The 20625-nt window shown below is 36.5% G+C and overlaps 3 protein-coding genes across 7 annotated transcripts in view; 1 reads left to right on the top strand and 2 right to left on the bottom strand.

Annotated features, from left to right (window-relative positions):
- Nucleotides 1–20625, top strand: part of LOC120330887 (uncharacterized) — a 394767-nt gene that overhangs the window by 250526 nt on the left and 123616 nt on the right. The window lies entirely within an intron of this gene.
- LOC120330257 (uncharacterized) overlaps nt 1–20625 on the bottom strand; it is a 292402-nt gene that overhangs the window by 210503 nt on the left and 61274 nt on the right. The gene's annotated exons all lie outside the window — the stretch shown is intronic.
- On the bottom strand, nt 6155–7686 carry LOC120344113 (uncharacterized). Its single transcript, XM_039413204.2, has 5 exons — nt 7528–7686; nt 7157–7397; nt 6999–7073; nt 6856–6915; nt 6155–6758 (listed from the first exon to the last, which is right to left on the bottom strand). The coding sequence occupies exons 1-5, from the start codon at nt 7684–7686 to the stop codon at nt 6514–6516; spliced, it is 780 nt and encodes a 259-aa protein (XP_039269138.2). The 3' UTR covers nt 6155–6513.

Consider the following 20625-nt stretch of genomic DNA (forward strand, 5'->3'; position numbering starts at 1 on the left):
CAGAGGTTAAATATAAAGTCCAAGATGAAAAGGCTCGCAAAATCACACAAGTCCTAAACAACACCAACTCACGCCACGTTACATGGCATGGCAAAATAACTTTAATTCAGTCTCTCGCCACACCCCCAATACACCCGGAAGCGAGAACTCGGGCAACATCAGCATACCATCTGAACAAATTACAATCCATTTTATTTAAATATCTGTGGCACCCAGAGTACATTGAGCCATTACACCGCAAAACAATACTCCTATCAATAAGGAAGGGCGGAATCGGCATGATAGACGTAAAATTGAAATCACACGCATATCTATTCCAAAAACTTTTAACGATCTACGACATAGAAGAGCCAAGCCAATTCTGGCACCTCGAAGGCCTCTACACCCTAGGTCCGAGGTTGAAAACGATGAAAGAATCCCTTTATAGCAATTCGTTTCCCCATGCGGTGCAAATTGACGCTCACTTGCGGCATATTTTAAATATCAGCCAGATATTGGAATTGAACCCAAATGAATGGGGGGATGCGAATGTAAAATTCATTCACCGGAGGTTGCAAGACAAATTTTACGGGTACAGCCAAATAAAAACCACGGATTGGTCTGAAATCAATCTTCTAAGCCCATACTTGAGCACTCATTTCACAAACAATGAGCGAGAAATATCGTATGATAAAAAGAGATGCGTATCTATTCGGACACAGGAATTGGAGATATGGCCTGCTACCAAACGTTGGACACTTTCAACCCCAAGCACCAGGCTGTCAATTTTGTAAAAGACCCACTGATACAACGCCACACATATTTCTTACCTGTTCAACATACGTTAAAATTCATAACTCAATCGTCCAAAGTACGCAAATCATAACCGGAAAAACCCTGAGTATAGGTCGTCAAGCTATCTTCGATAATACGTATGAGGGACAAAATAAGGTGGTGGTGCTAAAGATATTCGCAATATTAAAACTTGAAATAATAAACATGAAAATTCGATTCGAAAGGAACAATGGGTATTTTATTACAAGTGACATACACGAGATTCAACATAAGTTTATTAGTAAATTTATCAACCACATGGACCAAATCGAGATCAACCACGGGACCAACGAAGCATACGAACTTCCAAGAAACTGGAGAAATGCCATAAAATCACATCAAACGTGTTAAATGCCATATGTAAGTCGGACACATCCCTCTTTACACACCTTCCATAAGCGGGAGCATAATCCTAGCAATACAATCTAATCCCTCGGACGGAAATGATGAACCAAAGCTTCAAAACGGAAGTAAATGTTACGTTATACGTAGCATATACGGAAGTCCAGGGTGAAAGTTGTGTTATGTATAGGCATGGCGTATGCGGAAGCCAGGGTGGAAGTTGTGCTTCGCCATGGGTAACATACACGGAAGCCCTGGGTGGATGTAATGTGGTGTCTCGCGTCTCATATACGAAAGCCCTATATTTATGAATGTCTACCCAGAAACATGTTTAAGGAGCTTAGTATCGATACGACTCGGATATAACGTGCTAATGTAGCATTGATCCGAGACAGATCGTACTCTGATTCTTCAAAAAAAATATATATATATATATTGCTTTAGTTCGTTTATTTTGCAATAAATACCTTGACAGTTCCACTGCATGATAAACAACTTCCTAATATTATACATTTGATTCATGGAATACTAAATCCTTTAGGTTTTTTATTTTGATTGGAAATTTCAATTTATGTTCTGCAGACAATGATATTATCTGAAAAATATCTGCTTGCTCTCCCTTGGTTTGAGCGGCAATAGTATTAAAGCCATAAAGAGCATAGGTTCAAAATTGATTTGTGAGTTCCTTTGTTGCAGTTCTATAGGCATCGATTTATATGCTGTATGGGAACTACATGCATCATACATGCATCAAGGCTGCCGACGAGGAATTGACTTGTTTACATTATTTTTCGCAAGATTAGAACTCGGTAATTTTGATTTAGCATTGTTAGAATGACTGTTTCTATTTTGCCATGGCAATGTTGGAAATTCTTCTGAACTAATGGCTGGTGGTGATGTAACAATATTCCTTGCTTCGGAATATCTAATTTTTGTTGTGCCAAAATCGACTGAATTTTCGTTTCCATTTTATATTTAGCGCACCCCCCATACCCGGCATTGTGACTTCCGTTGCAATTCGGGCATTTTATGCTACTGTTGCATGCTTCATATTTATGATGTCCTCCACATCGTGCACAGCGCAGGGCACTTCTGCTGAAATTCTGCTGAAAGCGAGTTGGTGGAGGATTATAAATTCTTGTTCGAAAGTTTAGTTATCTTAATTTACCTGATGAAGGCAAAATGTGGGTATCAAACTGCAAAAGTACGGATCTACTTTTGGGCAGTTTATTAATTGTTCTCATCTGTAAGCGCTTGGCATAAACAACGTGTTGTCCAGACGTTGATTCAAGAATTTCTTGATCACTCAAATCATCACAGACCTCACTTATTACCCCACAAACAAGGTTGTTTTTCTGAAATAGCTTTGTTTTGATGGAATTTTTGTTTTGTTGTCTCCTAAGTCTTCACATTCTTAAAGAATTTTCACATGTTTTTCATTTGCGCATTCAATTTTTAGATTTCCGGTATGCAATACTTTAATTTCTACAAAGGAACTGATTTTTCCTAATATATTCCTATGAATTACATTTGGATTGAAGGAACGAAGAGGTTTTTCAATATCTTTTAGCAGCACGAATTTATTGAATTCAACGGAGGCTTTTCCTGATGTCGTGTCATTTAGCTTTTTACATGGATTCTCAGAGTAAATCGAGTCTTTCGCCTTTTTCTTTAAAGAAATGTCAATCTCTTGCATTGCTTCCGAGCTATTGGCTCCGCCCGCCGCAATCAATGTTAGGCGGCTGAGATAATGGCATTTTATGTCCATTAGCAATAACGATTTACCTTGATTCTTCAAGTAAACTTTGAGTCCTGTTCAAATACATCCGAAAAAAAAATATAAAGGAAACACTTGCTTGCTGTACGTCCCAACCCGAATAAATCCCACTCGAATAAGCACACCCGCACGCCACGTTGTCTCGAGAGAACTGATTTCATCTGTCTGGTTCATTCAAATGGAAGTGACAAGACATGTTTTGTCAACCATGACCTCCTGATGACATAACAATCCTTCAACATTTTACAAATTTCTTTAACTATGATAAAATTATTTATAGTCTTGAAGTCTGTGAAAATAACACTGCACTATCATCACTCTTTAACGCGCAGCGCGCACTGTTGCTTTTAGTCCGGCAAAATCGGGCTTTAATTAACATTGTTTTGGGACATAAAGTTTTTTTTTATTGTTTAGATATTATGTCGATGACATAAATAATGATAACCAGGGGCCCCATTCACAAAGCTTCGTTACCGTCTAACGTGTTAGTTAAGCGCCGACTCTCTCGTAAAAAGCAAAAATGGTATTCACAGAGCTTCGTAAATATTCGAGAGAAGTTATTCGAGAGAATTTTTTTGGCGCCAAATGAGACGTCTCGTAAAGTGCCTTCTTCTCTCATTTTACCGAGAAATGGTATTCAGCAAACTTCTTTAACGCGCTGAAGAGCTCGCTAGCAAACGAGAACAATCTTCGCCTCGTTAACAGTTCGTATTGCTCTCGGCAGTGATTCAAGTTAAAATAGTGTCGTTTAGACGTTAGCATACTTTGTAAAAATTGGCATAGTATCAAAAGGCCTTACTCGGGTAAGCGTGTATGTAGTCTAGTGTCGGTAACTTAGCTGTGGGATATCTGCCGCATTTACAGAGTAAACTAGGGTTGAGATTCAGAGATTGTTAAGTTCATTTTTTTTTGTTTTTGTTTATTCTAGCGTTATTATAAACAAAGATTCAAAAATGGCTGCTTATATTGAAGCTTGCAGAAGAAAAGCCCCAACAATCTCTCCATATCGTATAAGAAAGAAAAATCCGCTAGATGCAAGTGAAAGGACCTTAATAGAGGACTATAGACTCAATAAAAAATTAATAACAGAGTTGTGCCAACTATTACATCCGAAACTGGCACCCTTTACGAGGCGTTCACGTGCACTGTCGGTGGAGGAGCAGGTCCTAATAAGCCTGAAGTTACTAGGCTCCGGAAGCTTCCAGTCTAGTGCAAAGGATATTATTAACGTCTCCCAGCCAACTGCTAGTAGAGTTTTTTCTAGATTTCTTAATGCCCTAGGTGAGCTTGCAAATGATTTTATACATATGCCAGAGGATCCATTTGAAACCAAAATGAACTTCTATAATATAAGCAAGTTTCCAAATGTTATTGGTGCTATCGACGGGACCCATGTGCCCATTATTGCTCCTGCTGCCAACGAACATCTTTACATTTGTCGAAAGAATTTTCATTCCTTGAATGTACAGGTGAGCATGCTTATATTTCAATAATGTTTCATTGTTTTCTGTGGGCGAGATCTTTAGAATCACTAATGTTATTCAACTCTTCCTTTATAAAACTGCTTTTACATTTTATTTATTTCATCTTGTCTCAATTGCAGGCAATCTGCGATGAAAATATGATCTTCACAGACATTGTGGTCAAATGGCCTGGCTCGAGTCATGATTCGTTCATATTACAACAATCCAACATATATGACAAATTCGAAAGTGGCCAATTTGGTAACAGCTTGCTGCTTGGGGACAGTGGATACCCATTAAAAAAATGGTTGATGACACCAATATCAAATCCCAATGGGACAGCCGCTGAAAGATATAATATTGCACACAAAAAGACAAGAGTGATTATCGAAAAGTAAGTTTATTCATAAATTAATATTATGCCTTTTATAGCAGATAGCAAATAAACAAATCTTAATGACCATACTTACTCCCAAGTATTTCCAACCAAACAGCTAGACAGAAAATTTACACAATGTACACAATAAAATATTATGTTGCATTTCAAAATTGTATGTTAAATGCCGCATCAGAGATAAATAACTGCATTTTGTTTCAGAGCATTTGGAGTGTTGAAGCAAAGGTGGCGTATTCTTGATCATACCGGGGGCAAATTGTGCTATACACCATTGAAAGTTGCGAAAATTATAGTATGCTGTGTTATTCTACACAATATGTGCAGGAGAAATAATGTTCCTCTGCCTTCCAATGGGAGAATTTACCCTGTACCAGACACAGATGACACTGCAGCACAAGATGATTTCGAACCCACTGCAGAGTCCGTGCGTTCGGCCATAGTTTCAAGTTTTAGTTAGTGTATCGTCAAAATTTTTGTGTGCTTGCAGTAAGGGTGTTGTCAAAAACTTAATACACATGAAATTGGTGACAAGCGTGACGTCACCACAGATTACCTCATACCCTTGCGACAAGTCTATCAAACATTTCATTCGCCAATTTCCAGGTTGTATCAAGTTTTTGACAACTCCCTGGCAGCGAGTCATAATCCCCCTATACATGTTGAAAAAGTAACGTGAAATTAAGTCTTCAAATTTCTTTAAGAAAATAAATGAGTCTCAATTTTGCGTTCCTTTTTCAATTTTTAAGTACCGGTATTAAATTTTGCGTTGGAGAGTATACAAAATATGAAAACTCAAAATCGTTTACTTATAAATAACACACTTTAATTTTAAAAGCTGCTGAACATAAATTTTTTAAAAAGTAACACTTGGGCTTGACCATGTCATTCATCATCTTCCGGAATTTCTTGCAAGTCACTAGATTCAGATATTTCAATGGAGTTTTTTATTCAACTTAATTTTTACACCCACAGTTTGATGTTGAGAAATAAAGATCTTTGGCCTGTCCTGTTTCATGGGAAGGGCTCATTTTAAAATTCCGGCTAGGTCTTATTTTTGGGAAAACACATAAATAAGAAACCCAAAAATAAGACCTAGCCGGAATTTTAAAATAAGCCCTTCCCATGAAACAGGACAGGCCAAAGATCTTTATTTCTCAACATCAAACTGTGGGTGTAAAAATTAAGTTGAATAAAAAACTCCATTGAAATATCTGAATCTAGTGACTTGCAAGAAATTCCGGAAGATGATGACATGGTCAAGCCCTAGTGTTACTTTTTGAAAAATTTATGTTCCGCAGCTGTGTCAAAATTAATTATGTCAACATCTACGCCAGAGCTGTATTTTATCATTTTGTTGCTATGTTTTATTGCAATAAAGAAACCACTTTGAATAATAGTCTAGTCTCACATATCTCGAAAGTGATACTGTCAGTTTCGTATTGCTTGCTATAGGAGGGTCTCTCCCACTGTTGTGCTCCATCAAAATATTCGAATGCGATTTAATGTTTGGCAGACTGACTGATGCACGATTATGGTAGGAGCAATAAGCCAGCACATTTCTTATCGCCTACTCATTTCGTGGGAATTTCCAATTAACAATATGTATTTAATTCAACAGAGAGAACCAAATGTAGTTTGACAGTATTAATCAAGTTTTTTGGCAGCCTGCCCACTTATGGATCACCCCATATACAAGGTACAGGTACTACAATTTTGAGTCACTATATTTTTGAGTCACAATATTTTTCAGCAATTTTTGCCAGACTTTTTTCCATTTTCTTGTGAGAGTCTACCAAACTATGCAGTAGTTCTTTTATTTCTCTTTGGATTGTGACAATGTCACTCGCCTCGTCATCGCAGCGTCTTCTTTTTCTTTTGCTTCTTTTGCTGCTGACTGTAGACGATGCAGAATGGTCATAACAGGAAGTTTCACTTTCAATATATGAAGTGTATGGAAGCGCACCCCCTAGGAACAAATATTGGTTTTTTGCTATTATCAGAGAAAAAAAAAGGCAGGTTAAATTTCATTGTGTAATTAGGGCACAATATAAAATTATACATACCAGTGCCTTGGTCTTCATGTTCTGCAAACGCAAATGGTTGCGAAGATGCAATTATTGGACCTGTAAAATCAAAATAGGTATTGATAAGGGTTATATGTCGTTAGCAGCAATAGTGATTAACTGATTAAAGGTACATGACTTACTTGATGATCCTTCGTACGTGTCACCTGAATTGACTTGAGAAATTTGCATCGAAAGTGAGGATGTTTCAGCATGACCTAAGAAAATAAATCATATGCTCAATAATCATTGATATGCTACAATATTTTTTGTATAACGTATTTTTGAAATTTCAACATACAAAGCCAGTTTTCGATTGCTGCAGCACCTGGTATGCCCTCAACTGACTCATTTCCCATAAGGGCTATTATCCTGTAGTCCATCTCTGTAGGTGGTTTTGCAGTAATTGTACCTCCTCCAGTTTTTTTTAAATCTTTCCTGTACAAAGAGACCCTCTTTTTGGCATTCGACTTCATGTCGTACCACTTGTGTTCTATCTGGCTATCGGTTCTAATACTCCCTGTAATATTGACTGAATTCACCTATGAAGAAAATAGTAAATATATGATAAATGATAATAAATTTGATTAAAAGCTCTGCTATCCTGCAATTGCACTTTCAACGTATCAATAACTGTGATCTACATTAGCAACTTTTGGCATTTGTACACACCTTGTTCGAAATATCTCTCCATGCTGCTCTTTTGGTTTGTGTAGTAACACTCTGAGAGTAAGCCCAAAAAACTTGTTCACGGTGTTGTGAAACCCCAGAAACTAGTGCCTCAATCTCATCAGGTGAAAAGCACTTTGCCCTTTTCGTTTTCACTGACATAGTAATTACGGTATGGTACCTTATATACTAGTTACACTCGATAATCTGCAAGATGAAAATAACATTAAAGTTGAAGCGACCGCTCTTACTGCAATATATACCTACTCTGATGGAATCATATACTGTTTCACTGCAATACTTGAATACAGCTACACGGACTAACTCAAAGCTGCAATTAGGTATGGTACGGTACTAACATCAAAACGGTACTTTGGAAACTCACTCATTTGATTGTATTCATTCCATGTGTCCGTCAGTCTAGATTACGGCGCTGCTATATGAACAAAACGCAGGCTGCAAAAAAGAAAGTAGCGATACACGCTCGACCCGATGGCGGCGATAACTGATACGGCTGAGTGAGCAGTCAGTGAATTTTGTTCAACTGCGAACGAGCGTAAGATTTCGAGAGAATACATTAACCGTGCGTCAAGTGCTAACGAGGTCTTTGGTGAATCGCATTTAACGAGATTTCGCTATCACGATTCTGAGAGACACAGTTACGAGATCGTAAACCCGACTTTTTACGAAGTTTAGTGAATGGCGCCCCAGGTGGGTGTGGAGTATATAATGTTGAGCAATTTTTTTTTAAAAGGATTCCAAGTATTCGTACCAAGATGACGCCCAACCTGAATCCTGACCTGGTACACATGCAATGTTCAGGTTGTGCGCCATCTTGGTACGAATACTTCAGAAGCACGATTTCGTTAAACACAATTGTTTCATAACTACATGGGTTAGTTTGAATACATAGTAACATTGCATCTCCTTACAATGTCAGAAATTCTATTTTAGTAGAATAAATGGTAGTTTATTTCACTGATATAAGCCAAGATCCATCGACAGCATCTAGCCATTTTCTTTTGCGCTCGTCAAACTACATTTGTGTTGCTACGGGCATTTCGTTTTTCTGCTTATAGCTTAGGGACTTCGGAAATGTTTTATTAGTTGAAATGGATTGGAATATTCGACCTCGTCTCTCACTCCGAACAAGGCCATATAAAACCATCCACTGGTATCTAACGATGCGTAACGTGTTTTCTTTTGGAAGAACGGGAACCTTTCAGGTGGAGCATTGACTTTGGCCAAATTATTATATCCTTGTGGAGATAGAAGGTGTGCGTATGCAAAACCAATATGTGCGCCTGTTATGCCAACATAGTTGGATCAAACATTTTGATCACTAGTACATCACACACATTTTCCTGCGTGCTTTGGTTGTACGTAGTAACGCGCACATTTTTGCGAACAATTTGTATGCTGTTTTAAAGAATACTAGTTTCAGCTTTCTTATTCATTCAAACCGCGTGTTGGAAGTAAGTTGGTGTTGGTTTTCAAATGGTTCAATTATATCCATCACTTGACATCCTTAAATCGGTGATGCCAGTGAATCTTTAATACAAAAAAATCAGTAGCATCTGCAATAAAAACAGCAGTACCTACTCAAATGACAGCTGGGGGATGGATACTCATATTATCTGCTCCACCGCGTGTCTCTTACCAGTTTACATGAGTGCCAATTGGTATCTAAGCACAAGCATAGACAAAAAGTTTCGGACTGCGGTTGGCGTGAGGAAATGTTTTTAAATATATATTCCACAATAAGATTATTTGATGCATATTACTGAAAGTTACGCCTTATATGTCTTCTCCCATTGCACTATTCCTTTACTGATATTCAATAATTCTGACATAGTTTTTCAAGTGTGTAGATAGGTATAATCTTTTTCACGCTGTTCAGATGGGAATGCGCGAAATATCTGAGAATCGCTAATATTGGTTTGCAATGCGATGAAATCCCATCTTGGCATTTCTGCCTCCCGCAATTGCTGCGTATATTTATCGGAGAAGTTCTGTGGCGTGGTTATCAAATGAAGAACACATGGGAGTATTTTTTCCACTTCTCTACTACTCTCAAACCTTGACATTTGTCAAACCTTTTTTCCATTCAACCTTTTTTTTGAAACATCCCCAACAACCACAAATAATTCTGTCATTAAACTTCCGAAACAAACAGATAAAATCATTAACAGATGCATCTGTTGGTGCTTCCGTAGTTTGTGCACCAAGATGGCGCACAACCTGAACATAATATTGTAACAGATTAGGTTTCAGGTTGTGCGCCATTATGGTGCCAGATTTGATGAAAAACACTAATACAAATATCAAGCCGTAAAAAAAATTGCTCAAGGCTGCAAACTCCACACCCATGTAGAAATGATGGGCAATAACCCCAAGATGAATAATCACAAATAAAAAAAACTTTATGTATGAAAACAAGGTTGGGCCCAAAAAGGCCCCTTATCTGCCGGACTATTTTGATGTCTGTCGTGTTTCACAAGCTGCTGATGCATCAATTTTCAAATTATATTCATTGATGACTTCCGGAATGATTTAGTTTAACTCTAGGTTGGCAACCTTAATGTGAGTCGATAATGAAATATGCAAAAATGGTTAGGCCATGACCAAATAAAATACTTGTGCTATGATATCCATATCCCTATCCATCGCCGAACAATGTATACCGTTACTGTGTCTCTATATTCAAATCAGTTGTATTGCACGATTATGACGTTACAGTGTCGTAATTTTTGAATGAAGTAGTTACATGAGTGTCGATAATAAAATATGCAAAAATAGTTAGGATGTCATCACAAAAGTGCTTGTGGTAGTATACTATACCAATCGCTAGACGTGTCTGGTCGTCACATATGAGTCAACAATTTAAACTATTGGTTTCTGCAGCCCTATCCTTTGGTCTGGTAGGCTTGAGAAATGACATAAAGAAAATGCTGTATCACACTGCTTGTAGTACCATTCATTTGAATTATTAACTCGGTTTGTTTTTGTCCAGACCTTGGTCTGGGCGGAAAAGCATAACTTTTTATGATAAATGTGGGGTACTACTACTAGGCTACAACTATTACAATGTTGGTAGGAAACGCGCTTTTCCCGCAGTTCATGCTTTTCCGTGTCGTGGTATGTAACTAATAATTATCTTTTATAATAGCTTGTTGATTCGCTATTAACATAATCCATATTCCATTTTTTTCGAGCCAATGTATCAAAATATGATTTTGCTTCTGAAACGGAATGTGACGAAAGGGTTTATTTTACCTGTGGCGGTAGAAAACCATGTCGGTGCTATTCTCTCAATGTTTTTTTTATTTTTCCAAGTTACTTATCTGGTAATTCGCTATCACTATCATCAAATATTCATTAATGTCGAATGTCGAAAAAATATGAAATATCAAAAAGCAACAGCACATCTTACTTAAGTGGTCATGAGCTATTCTTATAATCAATAATACATTAAATGACATTTGTCATTGTTGAATGTGAAAAATATCCTGTGTTTGACTTGAAAAGGAAAAATGCTATCCGGTATAGTATAGCACCGCAAGTACTTCTCATTGACGTGACTCAACAATGTTTTAATAGTTCATTCCTTACCCCAATTTCATTCCTTCCTTACCTACGTCATTTTTTATTATTAGCCTCACTACGACGTCACATTGACATATTTGAGCTCGCCAAAACATACGGACCTTCATCGAGGACGCGCAAACGATTGTCCAAAATTCAACTAGCTACGCCATATATTGAGATAAAGTTTCAAATTTTCTCTTTAATGTAGCGGAGGGTGATATTAAATTATTACACATGGCGTTATACGTTATTGGCCAGGCCGACGTCGGGCAAGTATAAACGAGATTGGAAGTGCGTTTCTTACTAACTCAGTGAACGACGAAGTATAGCACCAGATACATTTTTCATAGAACCTCAATGGTTCTTTCTCAAATTGAGGTCTGGGAAAGATATAAACAGCGGAGAAGTGTCATTCCTACCAACATAGTCAAGGGTTGATGTACACTGTATATTGTATTTATGACATTTGAAGTTCTTTTTCTGCGTACCTGTAAGTGAATCAGCTTTATTTTGTGTTTGTAACTTTTAGGTGGCGTAATTTTTGAACGATGTAGTCAAATGGAAATCAAGAATAAAATATGCAAAAGTTGTTTAGCCACGACAACTGGGACAACCACTAGTACACAACGTTTGTTTTCAAAAAAAATTTTATAGTGGTTATGCAGATACCCTGTATGTGGTGCGAACATGGGCCATGAATACACTGTTGCCAAAGATTTAGCTCGAAATTTTTTTACAGTGATAGGAGTGTTTGTGCCACTATACTATACCCATTGCTATAACCATAGACACTTTTCATCGATTAAATATTTTTAATAAACTAAATACCGTTTTTGATGGTTTGGTGTTTAAGGAGTTCACCAACTTAGAGGTTGCCCCTTTTCATCAATATATTAAAACTCGAACTTGAAAATTTGTGGCACAGTCTCAAGTGGCGAAAGTCAGATTTACCCAGCTCACTTAGAATTTGAATAGTTTTACCCACCACTTTCGTGTGTTTCGGAAGTTAAAACAGCTCTATAAGATGATATTGACGTTGCAGTTCCTTATTTTTTTCGATGAAATAGTCGCACGTGGGTTAATAATAAAAAAGGTGGAATGGTTAAGATATCACTCCAAAAGTACTAAAAGTCTTTGTGTTACTATACTATACCCATCGCTAGACGTGTCTGATCGCCACATATGAGTTAACAATTTAACAAATTCGGTTCTGCGACCCCATACTCTGATCAGATGGGCTTGACTAATGACATAATAAAAATGCTGTACGACGCTCACTAGAACTGCTTGTAATACCATACATTTGAACTATTAGGCCCGTTTGTGCTTGGGCCTTGGTCTGGGCGGACTTTGCATGAGAAAAATGTGGTGTTATGCCCCACCCATTACCATGTTGGCAGGAAACGCGATTTATTCCGCAGTTCATGTTTTTCCGTGTCGTGGTATATGGCTTTAATAGAAATGTGTTGTGTCATATTCTAACCCACAGCTATGTTGATGGGAAACTCGGTCGCCCAGTCGTGGTATATTCATTTTCAACTATTGCCGTTACGTCATGTTCAGTCTGAGCTCAAGGAAATAATCCAACAACAAGGAAACAAGAGAACATAATTTTGTATGAACAGACATATCTCGCTTCATTTTGTTCGATTGTCTGCACGATTAAGTTACTCTTTAGCAGTATTCCCTTTAAGAAAATTGGACACCGAGCAAATGTTCGTTTTTGTGAGCACGAACATTTTAAGGCTGAGCAGAGTCCTGAATGATTTACGACTTCGTGAAATATTATCAGAACAAAATACACATAACTCAAATGGCAAACTTGTTTCGTGCTTTTCCAACGTTTATACGTTTTGTACATGTTTATTGCGGAATATTGATATGGCTGATTCGTTGACTCACCATATGTTCCTGATGTTGTAGTTTGGACAGATTTGTAAATCATGAGCTGGTCCAGATGATACGACTACAGCCTAGACCTGTTATTAGTTTTGATTCTGTTCATGACGCCAAACCCTTGTTCGCAGTCGGCCCTCCTTCAAATATCAACAAGTCCGGCCTACCCATACGCCAACGGGCAACAAAGAAAATCCTGGGTATTTTGTACAAAGATTCCGCCACTAATGCAAAAATGTGACAATTGAGAAGAGCATCCTTGTCACGTTGAAAAAAATAGTAGTCTGATTGTCCTGTTAGGGTTAGGAATGATTTCAAATTTTAATTCCCAACCCTAACGGAATAATTACTAATTTTCGAAGGGACGATGTTTTTTGACAGAGGCTCTGTACAAAAGATCCCAAATTTCATGTAAGAAACGGTGGACGCCAGCTTGGCAACCACATAATTACATTTGTGTTGACCACGCTACGGACAACAAACAAATTTTGCCGAAACGACAACACTATATCCAGAGCGTGTAATAAGAATTTAGAAATGCGACACCGGCCCTGGCTGGTTTAAAATAGCTTGTTCCAGATGATTTCTGATTTGATTTAGAGAAATCAAGATACTAAACTAGAACGTAACAAACATGTGTGCGACATGACAATGAACAGTGGCAACCAAAATACTGTACACGTGAAGCATGGAAAGCGTTAGAAAATACGGCTAGCCACGCTCTGAAAACGTAATGTTGTAATGCGCGAGTATGATATTTTACCTCCAAATGGTCTGGTGGTAATGCGCAATGGCGCATTTGCGCATTTTCGAGAGAACCTCGCTCTCTAGTGCTTATAATATTTTGTTCATTCGTTACAGAGATCGAGTGTTCCGAAAATGAATTCGATTGCTTAGATAAATCAGCTTGTTTTCCAGCGTCATTGTTTTGCGACGGATATGAAGATTGCAGGTAAGAATTTATATATGAAATATGCAGATTTCTCAGTGATTTATTCATGACAATAATGATGTAGAAAACTTGGTATACTGAGGTCTATTACGACTGGAAAAAATACTAAAAAAATATCTAGCATACAAGAAGAGGGTTCGCAAAATATGATATATTTTCTCGAAATATTATTATTTATGTTGCTGAGTCTTGTGACATATAATCGTTTTCCTCGCATAATATTTATTTCAACATTAAGTTCATTTTTTCAACACCCTAGACCTTCAACATTAACAAGTGTTTTGAACATTTCTATAAATCGTCGTTGATAAAAGAATGGCCAAAACGTGAGAAATTATAGAAGCGACAGAGCGATGGTCCATTGGCTACATCAATAGACATACCTGTCTCGGTATCGCAGATTACATATTGAGTTCACATTCTATGCTCTAACTTCACTCAGGGTGTAATAAATTAAATGAAAAAATATTCCGGTTCTAGATTCCACCTATTAAACCCTATTTACCCGGATGTTTTTTACAAGATACTGTGGATGATGCAAAGACTCATCTTTGACCATTTTAAAATGATACAACAATTATAATTTAATTGGTCATATGAACTATGTAATCTTCGATTGTTACTATTTTTCATAGGTAAACAAAATGAGCGCAGTGTTTTATTCCAGATTTCCTTGAAATCCCACAATTGGTCATATGCAATAAATTATTCTGTGTTTGCTTGTGATGGATGGAGCATTGGTTTAAATCGAACATATTTTAAACATATCACTGTGAGAGATAAACCAGACAACTTATTGACAAACTCGTTTTACCGGTGAATAGTATATTCGTTTCACATAGATGAATAACACGACAATTGTGGAATCAAAGAAGAGTAAGATTCCGTTCAGATACATTTATTAGGTTCAGGCGAAATAAATTAAATCACATTTTGTTCTCACATACCTGTGTCCTTCTAGAGAGTAATGGGTAAGAGTAATAAGTAAACTATACTGCATTTTAGTCTAGAAATATCGATTTGAAATATTTATTCAGGGACTTGGAAGTATCCGAAGTTTTTTGATGTTGCAAAAATGAGAGACATATTTGTGTCTCTCAATCAGCATTTTAATGTATTGAATGTAATCAGCATTATTTCACCTATATAAACCCAATATTAAGTTGAAAAAATCAAATATTCTTATGGCGATTTTCGTTTACATTATCAAATGTTGAAAATATGAAATTTTTAGTTAGGTCCATTAGTTGCGCAGATGGACGATTTTGAAGAATAGAAATAATTTGAAAATTTGAAGGTTCTAGATTTTAATTTTGAGATTTTTTCCAATTTTCTGAAACTCACTCGTCACTGCTGGGAAGTATAATTATTAAAGTAAATCAAGGGTGGCCAACCTACTTCCACCCGCGATTGACTAAAATCGTCAAAATAGATCGAGTTCGACTGATCGGTATAAAGTCATACACAAAAACATATGAGTTAGAATATGCAGATAACTTCACGCGCATAAAAGAAATTCCGTCGATACCAATAAACTTGGTTCTTTGTGCGTATTCTTTATGAAAGCTCCATAAAATTTCGTATTTTTTTACTTCCCAGTTAGTTTGTTAAGTTGATTTTGTAATTGTATGCGGAGTGAGTGCTTAATCATTTATTTAACATTTATTCAATTCATACAAGTCAGAATTCAGACTTGCCTAATTTGTAGTCGTAAGTGTTGAAAATTCCTCAAAAAATCTTGCCAAGGATCCACGTATTATCTAAAAAGCAAAAAAATATTTCTAAACCATAAATGTTACATTTCTGTCCAAACTTCCTAATTTACAATTTCCTCCAAGTCCCTTTCTCTGCTTGTTTAAAATTTGAAAGAATTAGGGATTCTGATGCCACTGCGATTGATACAAATACTTTAGCAGAATACTTACTGCAAAGTTATTTTACGATCGTTTTTCATTCAAGGCACACGATATTGTATACGTTCATTTCTTAAAATTGGCTGCGGCGAAACTTGCCTTTGTTACGGAATAATATGTTCTATCAGCCTTGCCCATGGATAAATACTATATGTGTATACTGTATCCAGTGTATCGTATTTTGCACGTACAGAGTACGGTATTATTTCTGGAAAGCACACAACATGTGCTGCATGAAACTTGTTCAAGGCATTATTTTGAGGTATGTCTCCGAATTCTCAGTAGTGGCGACGCGATTAATTAATTAAGACCACTTAAGACGTGGCGATCGACCGGTTACCTATACCAGAAATACTAGGTAGATCCAAAAATAATATTTTAATTGCACATGTCATGGCCATGTCCTAATTTTTTATAAGAATTTTTGTTTACTGAGGAAATGTAGATAAAAAGCATGGATTCAACTTTACGTTTCTAAATCATAGCATGTATATAACTATGCGAGACAGTGAAACAAAGAGACTGCGCCTGAATTTTTTTTTTTCAAATAGATCTTGTAGAATTTGAAACATTCTGGAAAAGTAATTATGCACAATACCAAAAAAACATTTTGTCCATCTTCCTCGTTAATTAATGACAATGGTAATGTATCGTGGTTGGTATGTTCAAGTCTATGACAAATCAAAGAAGACTCAAATGTCTTGAGCACATGTTTCTTTTTGTCGAATAATTACTTGTTTTTGTTTTTGTTGGTGCATCTTGTGATTTAATTGGTTGTTCTCCCCCTATCAGTGTGGCAATATTGAAAAGTATGTGCGTGTAATCCAAGCATGTTGGCAAGACTTTTGTCAAGGGACAAACCGTTATGAAATCCATTTTTATAATATGCTTAAAATATTTTTCCTTCCATAAACAAGGGATAGAGGAAGAAATGATTGGAAAATGAAAACTATATTAAGGCTGAAATTTTACTTTGTGTTGGAGTGGTGCTGTAGCGATTGGGTTCACTCGACATTTCTGAACATTGATAAATAGCCAGACATGGCGCCATAAAATAACTCTATCTATAATGTTTCAATCAAAATTCTTATCATTTGAATATACCTTTTATTTTTTTTTATCACAGAGATGGCAGTGATGAATTTGTTTACAAAGATCAAAACGAAAACGGAGGCATCGAATGTGACGCGATTGATCAAGTAAATACTAATAAAAAATGTTTACTGCCATCTAAATATATTTGTGACGGAAGATCTCATTGTATTGATGGTATGTATTTTTATATACGTCGATTATATATTTGCATGAAATTATTTCGAACCTTTTCATATTGTATTACTCAACCACTCCTCACAGCATGCGCGCCAATGTTGCAAACTTCGTTCTCGAGAGCCTTCCCGTGGCGGAATCGACGATTGCCTATATTTGAGCATTGCTTTCTTGTTCCATTCAAAAATGATATTAAAGGTGACTAATTTGGGAATAAACAACACTAACGTGAATTTATTTATTTTGACTTTCACTTCATGACATAACAGCATTTTTTTGCTAACTCTTTGCATTCGCCGTTCCCAGACGACGCTACTCGCTCTCCATCAACTCCCACGGTGTCGCATCGATTCGGCGTGTTGAAAAGTCGTAATATTTGTTATTTCGAATCCTTGTAACTTCTGAACCATTATTCATCAGGTGGTCGGTAATGTCTCGCGTTATTTTGTATAAAAAATTTCAAAGAGATGTGTGAATTTATTTTTAGTCTCGTCTACTATTTTTTATTCGATTCAGGTTATGCAGCTTCATTTGTTATATTTGGTATAATTTGGAAAATTATACAGAATCATCTTTTGGGGTATAGGCGTATGTGTTTCTAACTTTGGTATAACTTCTTTATTGCGAAATATATGTTTTCAATTACAACGGTTTATGGACAAAAGGGATGAACGTATATTTATGTCATTTGTCGTGCATTTATTTTTATTTGTTCAGAAAGGAAAATAAGTATATACACAAAAAATGATGAAGAGTGGAAATCATTAAATATCATCTACTCTACAGTAGAGTGGTGATTCATAAATAATAATAATAATAATAATAATATATAGGAATGTTGCCGGTTTGCGTAGGCCAGGGGTAGAACTCGCGTTAACCGTTTCGAAAATGCCCTCGTGCTTATATGCTGGCTGTAAGTATTTCAGACGAAATTGAGCCAAGATGCAAGTCTTTTAACAATATTATACGAGTGTGAGAGAGAGACGGTTTTTTGGTAAGAAGTTTTCCAATCCAGGTTTAGTACTTGCAATTAGCGTTTCAGTGGTGTATATTTGGGTTTATAGCAGATGAGGCTAGACCTACGTCTCTTGTACCGAGTCAGGGTTATTACTTGCGGATAGTGTATATTTGCGTTTAGATTGGATAAGACTAGATGTACGTGTTCTGTACCGAGTTAATAAGTTCACATGCAGGTGGTTTTGGCAGAATTCTATTTAGATGCAGCTTTGTGTTTTTTAGTTCAGTTTTTTTATTTTTTAGCTGAGGGTTAGAGCAGGGGTCGGCAACCTACGGCCTGCGTCACTGAATTATAGTAACAAAACAGCTCTTTTGGCAACTATATTCTTTACGTAACAGAATTTATTGTTAGACACGTGTAGACTAAAATAAATTAAAACCTAATAATTATATAATTCACATTTATTCTTTTAATGAGCCTATAAATTATTTATAATTAGACAAATGGCAACAAAACGCAGAAAAGTTGATGCCATATGGCGCCGAAAATATTCAAAATGGAATTTTTTGAGATGCAGTGCAATGAGGAAATAAATATATATTCTATTCGAGAAATGTATCACTGCTTGTTTGGTACTATGAAAAGTGTCATCCGTTCGGTTTTAAACTTTCTAAAAATATGTGCAACCCGCCAATGGCTTGCAACCATTAAATTTTGGCCCGCGAGCGACAAAAGGTTGCCAACCCCTGGGTTAGAGTGAGGTTCTTGGACAGGTTTAATTTTTAGCACCCAAGTGGCGTAATTTATACTTACAGTCTGTGGGTAATGAAAGGAACGCTGCACGTCCCTTTAGCAGGGGTTAATCCGGATGGAGGCCTTTAAGGCGTAGTTGACTTATATACAAATCCTTACAATGGACTTTTAGAATTAAAGCAAATTATTCAAGTGACAGTTCTCTGGGCATTGCCAAGTTCACTATGATTCTCGTACTGGGAAAATAATACCCGATGCATGTGATTTGTTAATTGGGAAAGTACTAGCTGATTTCATGACACTTCAGCATACTTCCGATTAATCTGGCAGTGACGTGTGACATATTGGGTTATATACTATCGGAATGATTCTATTCTACTATTTGTGGTGACTTTCAAAAATAAATGTAATTTTGTTCGTCAGGTTTTCAATAGATGGGGGCTGTATATGGGTTACTTAGCTTTATTGGGAATTCTAATTGTTTTTGTAACTTCAGCTCTTCCTAAGTTGTGGTGCTAAGTATATGAGCTGGGGACTAGGTCAATCAAGGTTGTCATACATATGTATGTATGGCATAAATAAATATAGATGTAAGCAGGAACACATAAGTATTAAAGGTAAACAAAATTATGATTGCAGTTGATAAATCAGTTCAAATTCAATTATGAAAGTTATCCAGATCACCTGGCTCAACATAAATGGATTTTTAGCTCTAAGGTTAAGTTTGTAAAGAACACGATAAATTTGAAGGACGATAACACTGGGTAGGGTTTTAATATTTGATATAGCGTTGTTCAGTTCGATCTAGTAATATTGCGTTTACAAATGTACTACGGAAAGGATAAGATAGAAACGTTCCGCTGTTTTTTGGTAAGATTCAATCCGACGGTTATACTAATAAAGGATTACTACAAAATTAGACTAGTCGAAAATAGTTTACTATATTAACAAGTTCAGTGAATTTTAACTCGAATTATCGGGTATTATTAGATCAGCATTTCAGATTTATCGTAAGAGAGTTATCGGAGATACCATATCTATTCGATGTGGATTGTCTGTAATATTTCTTTATGAACGTTCAGCTTCAATTGGGGTTTGGGTCATAACGGATTCTTGGTTGAAAAATCGTGTTGTTTGTTCTTCTTTGTTTAAGTAATGCCGACACCTCTCAACATTCTATCATCCATCTGTTCGATGGTTTTTATTTCCTTTTGTACGTTGATGTCCGGACCATTCTTTTTAGATTTTTCTTATCTGTTGCGCCATATTATTTCTTTTTTGAACGTGTTGAAAACCCTTCTTGCATTCGGCGTAGTTTTGTCGAATGCCGCCCGATTTCTTTAATTCCAAATACATTGCTTCATTTTCGACAAATGGAGTTTTATGACAATTTTCAAATTTGTACTCGATTATTATTTCAGTTGTAGCTGGAGGTGTAGATACCTTGTTTGATTGGGCCCAAATCAAATTTGCGATTTCTATTAATTTTGCACCTGCTGAATAAATGTACTTCAGTTTCCGCCCGGATGTCACACCACGGGCATAGATTTGTCCTGGACATATACCTTATTCGTTACTTGGATCGAGTAGGAAGAATATTGTGGGCGCATTTTCAATTGCAGAACTTCTCTTGTTGGCTTGATATGTCAGCTGTCAAGTGCTCCCTTACAGTCGTTTCTAATATTCCAGCGTATTTGGACTTATTATCTTTGATAATACTGTCGTAGATTGTTCGTAGTGGCGTTGTCCGAATTTCATCTATGTCGATTTTA

Source organism: Styela clava, chromosome 6 (genome assembly GCF_964204865.1).
Source record: "Styela clava chromosome 6, kaStyClav1.hap1.2, whole genome shotgun sequence".
Lineage (NCBI taxonomy): Eukaryota > Metazoa > Chordata > Ascidiacea > Stolidobranchia > Styelidae > Styela > Styela clava.

Excerpts from the sequence above, each read along its gene's own strand:
- LOC120344113 (XM_039413204.2), bottom strand. The coding sequence starts at position 7,686 with ATGTCAGTGAAAACGAAAAGGGCAAAGTGCTTTTCACCTGATGAGATT. Across the intron at positions 7,398-7,527 it reads GGAGAGATATTTCGAACAAG|GTGAATTCAGTCAATATTAC; the intron begins GTGTGTACAAAT and ends TTTTCTTCATAG. Across the intron at positions 7,074-7,156 it reads AGCAATCGAAAACTGGCTTT|GTCATGCTGAAACATCCTCA; the intron begins GTATGTTGAAAT and ends TTATTTTCTTAG.